The sequence below is a fragment of the Salvelinus sp. IW2-2015 genome, unplaced genomic scaffold, assembly GCF_002910315.2.
Source record: "Salvelinus sp. IW2-2015 unplaced genomic scaffold, ASM291031v2 Un_scaffold8864, whole genome shotgun sequence".
NCBI classification, from domain to species: Eukaryota; Metazoa; Chordata; class Actinopteri; order Salmoniformes; family Salmonidae; genus Salvelinus; species Salvelinus sp. IW2-2015.
The window spans coordinates 1-8,166 of record NW_019950123.1 but is presented as its reverse complement, the minus strand read 5'-3'; the positions used below and the strand labels follow the sequence as shown (position 1 = coordinate 8,166).

The following is an 8,166-nucleotide window of genomic DNA, read 5'->3' as shown; positions in this document are numbered from 1 at the left end:
GGCTGGGCTAGTGTGCATGCAGCAGAACCATGTAAACAGGCTGGGCTAGTGTGCATGCAGCAGAACCATGTAAACAGGCTGGGCTAGTGTGCATGCGTCTCTTCCATGCATCAGGTGAAATATGAACACACAACCAGCGATTTGAACAGTTGTGTAATTCTACTTTCCTGTGGATATATTGAGTACGGTTACTTGCACACAATAATGTGATTTTATTATGGATAGTCAAATTTAACGGTTCGATTTTAAAACGTTTACATGCTTTGTAAGAAGAATGATTCCCCTAATAATAATAACTCTGTTTCCATGGAGACATCTGAAAAGGCTACCTGAGGTCTCTCTGATAAATGCAGATCATCAGCCAGTCTAAATTAACATTCTAACACAGCGAACATGTTATTTTTTGAGAAGCATATTTGATTCTGAGTTGGGACATTATAAAGTTTGTACGTGAGAACTATTTCTAAAACCCATATATTCAGTTGTTCCGAACTCACTTCACTAAAGATGGAGGCTCTCGGCTGGTGCCAGAACAGGTGCAGATCAAATACACCACTGGAACGCCGTTTTAAGGTGTTTACACGCCCTAATAATTTGAARGATTACTCAGAAAACCAGTTGTTTTAATCGGCGTATGTTTACTTCGATTATGGCTTTACGCCGATTTAAGATAATCAGAGTAAGGTGTTTACATGACTAATGCCATACTCGACCTTCTGACATAATCAGTTTAATATCAAAATGTTATTGTGCATGTAAACATAGTCATTGTCTCACGTTCCTACCTGCAAAAGGACCAACCACACAGACAACCGGTAAAGTAAGTTCAAATATGATTGTATTCAACATTTATAGTTTGTACGGGTCATGAGAGAGAGAGAGAACTTTCCTAATCCAAACGCTCATTTATGCCCGACCATGAAAATCAATGTCTGGTTTTGTAGGGTTTCGGCATATTGTCCCTGTTCTGTAACAATCAAAGGACTTTAAAAAACACAAAGGTTTTGATGATCAAATCATTGTTGATTCTCTTTGTCTTTGCAGCAACATTGCAGAGCTGTTTGATGTTTGAAGTTCAATAGCCAGTGTTTTTGTGAACATGTTTTACTCCAGGCTGACATCAGAAAGAGGACTTCCGGCTCTTCGCACCCTGTTTGACAACGTTCATTTCAAAGGCAAAGGACATGAGGTAAAGGCCAACAGCAGATTCAAGTATTGTGTCTGTTGGGCAGATGGGTCTGTTTTGTCCGTTTTTTTTTACTCAAAGTGAAAGGCATCGATGATTGCCGACAGGTTACCCAGTTGACTCCCACAGCAGCTAAAGGGTGTGTTGTCGTATGTGTGTTTTCCACCAGGCTGAGGACGACTAGATGTTTGACACAGTGATCGAACGAGACTAGATGTTTGACAGTGATCTGAACGAGACTAGATGTTTGAGACACAGTGATCTGAACCAGACTAGATGTTTGAGACACAGTGATCTGAACGAGACTAGATGTTTGAGACACAGTGATCTGAACGAGACTAGATGTTTGAACACAGTGATCTGAACGAGACTAGATGTTTGAGACACAGTGATCTGAACGAGACTAGATGTTGAGACACAGTGATCTGAACAGACTAGATGTTGGAGACACAGCTGATCTGAACGAGACTAGATGTTTGAGACACAGTGATCTGAACGAGACTAGATGTTTGAGACACAGTGATCTGAACGAGACTAGATTTTAGACACAGTGATCTGAACAGACTAGATGTTTGAGACACAGTGATCTGAACGAGACTAGATGTTGAACCAGTGATCTTGAACGAGACTAGAATGTTTGAGACACAGTGATCTGAACGAGACTAGATGTTTGAGACACAGTGATCTGAACGAGACTAGATGTTTGAGACACAGTGATCTGAACGAGGACTAGACGTTTGAGACACAGTGATCTGAACGAGACTAGATGTTTGAGACACAGTGATCTGAACGAGACTAGATGTTTGAGACCGATGATTGAACGAGACTAGATGTTTGACAGTGATCGAACGAGACTAGATGTTTTTAGACAGTGATCTGAACAAAGAGACCCCTACAGGTTATAATCTACAGCAAGACTAGTGAAGAGAGGACATTGTTCTGTCTGCCAATCAGTCTGTCAGATTGATATCTATTATAGAAAACAAGTAGAAAGCAACTTATTTATTTTCTACGGCTGGTGATGTGTTTTCTACGGGTGATGGTTTTCTACGGCTGTATGGTTTTCTACGGCTTGTCATGCGTTTTCTACGGCTTGTCATGCGTTTTCTACGGCTTGGTCATGCGTTTTCTGCCGGCTTGTCATTGCGTTTCTGCGGCTTGTCATGCGTTTTCTGCGGCTTGTCATGCGTTTTCTCCGCTTGTCATGCGTTCTACGGCTTGTCATGCGTTTTCTGCGGCTTGTCATGCGTTTTCTGCGACTTGTCATGCGTTTTCTACGGCTTGTCATGTGTTTTCAGATGAGTTGTGAAGAGGCGTTTTGCTCAGAAGAGCAACAAGGAAAGGAAACAGGACATCAGCTCTACAACAGGATGTTTGGCCCGTACGGCAACATTTATTAACGAGTAAAAATGGTTGACAACACATGACCATAGTTTATATTGTATCAACTTAGTTGAAAATGTACATTGAACAGAGAGAAAACATCCTCAGGTGGGTTGTCAGTCCTAGAAGACAGCGTCCCTTAGTGCTGGGGCGAATGTGTATGCTGACAGTTGGAGCGATGGATGTTTGGGGGGGGGGGGGGGTCAGCGGTTCTGTCCTCCGTGTGTTTTGTGTGTGTGTCTCAGTCGCTGCTATCGTTGCTCATCTCAGGAACAGGCTGGCTTACTGCTCCCTCACACACCAGGGGGTCCGCCTCAGCAGGGGAAGCCGTGTTTAGAAGCTCTGTCCCTGGGTGTGGTCTGGTCTCTGCTGTCCTTGTCCTCTGGTCTCACTGGTCCGGGCCTTATCATCCCCCCATCCTGCTGCTGGCTGGGGAAGGGGTGCGAGGAGACCTGTGGAGGGTCCGTTGCTGACTGGTGGCATCTCCTGGGACTGGGAGGTAGATGGTCCGTCTGCTGACTGGGTGGAGGCCATCTCCTGGGACTGGGAGGTAGATGGTCCGTCTGCTGACTGGTGGAGGCCATCTCCTGGGACTGGGAGGTAGATGGTCGTCTGCCGACTGGCTGGCCATCTCCTGGGACTGGAGGTAGATGGTCCGTCTGCTGACTGGTGGCCATCTCCTGGACTGGAGGTAGATGGTCCGTCTGCTGACTGGGTGGAGGCCATCTCCTGAGACTGGGAGGTAGATGGTCCGTCTGCTGACTGGGTGGCCATCTCCTGGGACTGGGAGGTAGATGGTTCCGTCTGCTGACTGGGTGGAGGCCATCTCCTGGGACTGGGAGGTAGATGGTCCGTCTGCTGACTGGGTGGAGGCCATCTCCTGGGACTGGGAGGTAGATGGGCGTCTGCTGACTGGCTGGCCATCTCCTGGACTGGGAGGTAGATGGTCCGTCTGCTGACTGGGTGCCATCTCCTGGGACTGGGAGGTAGATGTCCGTCTGCTGACTGGGTGGCCATCTCCTGGACGAGGTAGATGGTCCGTCTGCTGACTGGTGGCCCATCTCCTGGGACTGGAGGTAGATGGTCCGTCTGCTGACTGGGTGGAGGCCATCTCCTGGGACTGGGAGGTAGATGGTCCGTCTGCTGACTGGTGGCCATCTCCTGGGACTGGAGGTAGATGGTCCGTCTGCTGACTGGGTGGCCATCTCCTGGACTGGGAGGTAGATGGTCCGTCTGCTGACTGGGTGGCCATCTCCTGGGACTGGGGAGGTAGAGGGTCCGTCTGCTGACTGGCTGGCCATCTCCTGGACTGGGAGGTAGATGTCCGTCTGCTGACTGGTGGCCATCTCCTGGACTGGGAGGTAGATGGTCCGTCTGCTGACTGGGGTGGCCATCTCCTGGGACTGGGAGGTAGAGGTCCGTCTGCTGACTGGGTGGCCATCTCCTGGGACTGGAGGTAGATGGTCCGTCTGCTGACTGGGTGGAGGCCATTCCTGAGACTGGGAGGTAGATGGTCCGTCTGCTGACTGGCTGGAGGCCATCTCCTGGACTGGGAGTAGATGGTCCGTCTGCTGACTGGGTGGAGGCCATCTCCTGGGACTGGGAGGTAGAGGGTCCGTCTGCTGACTGGCTGGAGGCCATCTCCTGGGACTGGAGGTAGAGGTCTGTCTGCTGACTGGCTGGAGGCCATCTCCTGGGACTGGAGTAGAGGGTCTGTCTGCTGACTGGGTGTGCCATCTCCTGGGACTGGAGGTAGAGGGTCTGTCTGCTGACTGGCTGGGGCCATCTCCTGGGACTGGGAGGTAAGGTCTGTCTGCTGACTGGTGGTGGCCATCTCCTGGGACTGGGAGGTAGATGGTCTGTCTGCTGACTGGGTGGTGGCCATCTCCTGGGACTGGGAGGTAGATGTCTGTCTGCTGACTGGCTGGAGGCCATCTCCTGGGACTGGGAGGTAGATGGTCTGTCTGCTGACTGGTGGTGGGCCATCTCCTGGGAGCCATCTGAGAGAGGAGGGAGAAACTTTATTGACCTCCATCAAAGGGTAAAATGGAAATGTATGTATTGGATTGTCAACGATGCAGCACATGAAGTTAGTCAGCCTAACAAGCCAGTCAGCCTGAACAAGCCAGCAGCCTGAACAAGCCAGGCTCAGCCTGAACAAGCCAGGCTCAGCCGAACAAGCCAGATCAGCCGAACAAGCCAGAGTCAACCAGAACAAGCAGCTCAGCCTGAACAAGCAGCTCAGCTAACAAGCCAGGCTCAGCCTGAACAAGCCAGAGTCAACCAGAACAAGCCAGAGTCAACCAGACAAGCCAGGCTCAGCCCATCACTGATCTACAAAACCATCTCACATCCCAAATAGATGAGTGATTGTCGCTGATCAGGCCGATCCTCACCAACAAGCTCAACGTCAGGTAGTTCAGATGTTTTTGACTGTACAAAATGTCCGCCTGAGTGTGAATGTAGTGTCTGACCTGTGTGATGCAGTGTGCTGACCTGTGTGATGTAGTGTCTGACCTGTGTGATGCAGGTCTGACCTGTGTGATGTAGTGTCTGACCTGTGTGATGCATGTCTGACCTGTGTGATGTAGTGTCTGACCTGTGTGATGCAGTGTCTGACCTGTGTGATGCAGTGTCTGACCTGTGTGATGCAGTGTCTGACCTGTGTGATGCAGTGTCTGACCTGTGTGAGCAGTGTCTGACCTGTGTGATGCAGTGTCTGACCTGTGTGATGCAGTGTCTGACCTGTGTGATGTAGTGTCTGACCTGTGTGATGTAGTGTCTGACCTGTGTGTGCTGCATGCGGCCAGTCTCCTCTCAAGGCAAGCCGTTTGTTGAGTTCTATACGTCTCTGCTGTTCCTCTGTCAGGGAGGGGCTGGGGTGAGTGGACCGGGCCAGCCTGGAGGAAGGGACCAGGGAGGGGCTGGGTGAGTGGACCGGGCCAGCCTGGAGGAAGGGACCAGGGAGGGGCAGCGGCTGGGGTCGAGGGGACCAGTCCTGGGGGGTCTTCGGCGAAACCCCCGTCTCCAAACGGGTCTGGGGCGTCATGGTTGACGACACGTCCGTCTCTCGAGCCACGGCGTCGTCCTCACCTGGATCGATGGAGATTGGTCAATTAGAATACTGACCTCTAGACAATACTACTATTGATCTGGGACTGTGTCATACTACCTCTAGACAATACTACTATTGATCTGGGACTGTGTCATATCTACCTCTAGACACCAATACTACTATTGATCTGGGACTGTGTCATATCTACTCTAGACACTACTACTATTGATCTGGGACTGTGTGCGTCTCAGAGTAGGAGTTCTGATCTAGAGTCAGGTCCTCCCTGTACGTGTAATCTTATTCATTGTTGTGTACAAGGCAAAACTGGTCCTAAAACAGACTCCCGCTCTGAGTCACGTGACACATAGTGAATCCTATCCAACACTAAATGTAGTTGGTGACGTGTTCCTCACCCTCGTCTCCTATGAAGTCTTCATGTATTAGCGGCATATCCAACCGTATTCTCTTGAGACACGTCTGAGAAATAACACATTCAGATCAACATCCTTACTACTTTCACTGACACCACCACACCTCAGGATGTTGTTATAACAACAAGGGCCTGTCAGTCTGACCTGGACGTTGGTTATAACAACAAGGGCCTGTCAGTCTGACCTGGACGTTGGTTATAACAACAAGGGCCTGTCAGTCTGACCTGGACGTTGTTATAACAACAAGGGCCTGTCAGTCTGACCTGGACGTTGGTTAACAACAAGGGCCTGTCAGTCTGACCTGGACGTTGGTTATAACAACAAGGGCCTGTCAGTCTGACCTGGACGTTGTTAAAACAACAAGGGCCTGTCAGTCTGACCTGGACTTGGTTATAACAACAAGGGCCTGTCAGTCTGACCTGGACGTTGGTTATAACAACAAGGGCCTGTCAGTCTGACCTGGACGTGGTTATAACAACAAGGCCTGTCAGTCTGACCTGGACGTTGGTTATAACAACAAGGGCCTGTCAGTCTGACCTGGACGTTGGTTATAACAACAGGGCCTGTCAGTCTGACCTGGACGTTGGTTATAACAACAAGGGCCTGTCAGTCTGACCTGGACGTTGTTATAACAACAAGGCCTGTCAGTCTGACCTGACGTTGTTATAACAACAAGGGCCTGTCAGTCTGACCTGGACGTTGTTATAACAACAAGGGCCTGTCAGTCTGACCTGGACGTTGTTATAACAACAAGGCCTGTCAGTCTGACCTGGACGTTGTTATAACAACAAGGGCCTGTCAGTCTGACCTGGACGTTGTTATAACAACAAGGCCTGTCAGTCTGACCTGGACGTTGTTATAACAACAAGGGCCTGTCAGTCTGACCTGGACGTTGTTATAACAACAGGCCTGTCATCTGACCTGACTTGTTATAACAACAAGGCCGTCAGTCTGACCTGGACTTGTATTAACAACAAGGCCTGTCAGTCTGACCTGGACGTTGTTATAACAACAAGGGCCTGTCAGTCTGACCTGGACGTTTTATAACAACAAGGCTGTCAGTCTGACCTGATGTTTGATACAACAAGGCCTGTCAGTCTGACCTGGACGTTGGTTATAACAACACAGGGCCTGTCAGTCTGACTTGGACGTGGTTATAACAACAAGGGCCTGTCAGTCTGACCTGGACGTTGTTATAACAACAAGGCCTGTCAGTCTGACCTGGACGTTGTTATAACAACAAGGGCCTGTCAGTCTGACCTGGACGTTGTTATAACAAAAGGGCCTGTCAGTCTGACCTGGACGTTGGTTATAACAACAAGGCCTGTCAGTCTGACCTGGACGCTGGTTATAACAACAAGGCCTGTCAGTCTACCTGGACGCTGGTTATAACAACAAGGCCTGTCAGTCTGACCTGGATGTTGTCATAACAACAAGGGCCTGTCAGTCTGACCTGGATGTTGTTATAACAACAAGGGCCTGTCAGTCTGACCTGGACGCGTTATAACAACAAGGCCTGTCAGTCTGACCTGGACGCTGGTTATAACAACAAGGGCCTGTCAGTCTGACCTGGATGTTGTTATAACAACAGGGCCTGTCAGTCTGACCTGGATGTTGTTATAACAACAAGGCCTGTCAGTCTGACCTGGACGCTGGTTATAACAACAAGGGCCTGTCAGTCTGACCTGGATGTGTGTATAACAACAAGGGCCTGTCAGTCTGACCTGGACGCTGGTTATAACAACAAGGCCTGTCAGTCTGACCTGGATGTTGGTTATAACAACAAGGGCCTGTCAGTCTGACCTGGACGCTGGTTATAACAACAAGGGCCTGTCAGTCTGACCTGGACGCTGGTTATAACAACAAGCCTGTCAGTCTGACCTGGATGTTGTTATAACAACAAGGGCCTGTCAGTCTGACCTGGATGTTGTTATAACAACAAGGCCTGTCAGTCTGACCTGGATGTTGGTTATAACAACAAGGCCTGTCAGTCTGACCTGGACTTCTTTCTTGCTGCCTAGTGTCTCCAGTTTGTCTATGAAGTCTTCAAACTGTAGTTTGGGGTACAGCCTGTGAGCCCAGTTCTCCATCCTCTGCATCAGCACCCGCAA

At 49.7% G+C, this 8,166-nt stretch overlaps 3 protein-coding genes across 5 annotated transcripts in view; 1 reads left to right on the top strand and 2 right to left on the bottom strand.

Annotated features, from left to right (window-relative positions):
* Positions 1–1,354, top strand: part of LOC112079653 (timeless interacting protein) — a 7,976-nt gene extending 6,622 nt beyond the window's left edge. For 2 of the 3 annotated variants that reach the window (XM_070442399.1, XM_070442398.1), the window contains exon 4: positions 1,114–1,337. In XM_070442399.1, the coding sequence (XP_070298500.1) occupies positions 1,114–1,270 (157 nt within the window). In that variant the 3' untranslated portion in view covers positions 1,271–1,337. Of the gene's footprint in view, positions 1–1,044 lie in introns of all 3 variants that reach the window. The other variant, XM_070442400.1, reaches the window with a different exon arrangement.
* Positions 1,355–2,902: 1,548 nt separating this feature from the next.
* On the bottom strand, positions 2,903–4,306 carry LOC139027259 (variant surface antigen E-like). Its single transcript, XM_070442396.1, has 4 exons — positions 4,126–4,306; positions 3,646–3,838; positions 3,261–3,462; positions 2,903–3,169 (listed from the first exon to the last, which is right to left on the bottom strand). The coding sequence occupies exons 1-4, from the start codon at positions 4,304–4,306 to the stop codon at positions 2,903–2,905; spliced, it is 843 nt and encodes a 280-aa protein (XP_070298497.1).
* Positions 4,307–4,828: 522 nt separating this feature from the next.
* LOC139027260 (uncharacterized) lies at positions 4,829–8,160 on the bottom strand. Its single transcript, XM_070442397.1, has 4 exons — positions 8,053–8,160; positions 6,038–6,101; positions 5,066–5,662; positions 4,829–4,833 (listed from the first exon to the last, which is right to left on the bottom strand). Exons 1-4 carry the CDS (start codon positions 8,152–8,154, stop codon positions 4,829–4,831), a joined length of 768 nt encoding a protein of 255 aa, XP_070298498.1. The 5' UTR covers positions 8,155–8,160.
* Positions 8,161–8,166: the final 6 nt, after the last annotated feature.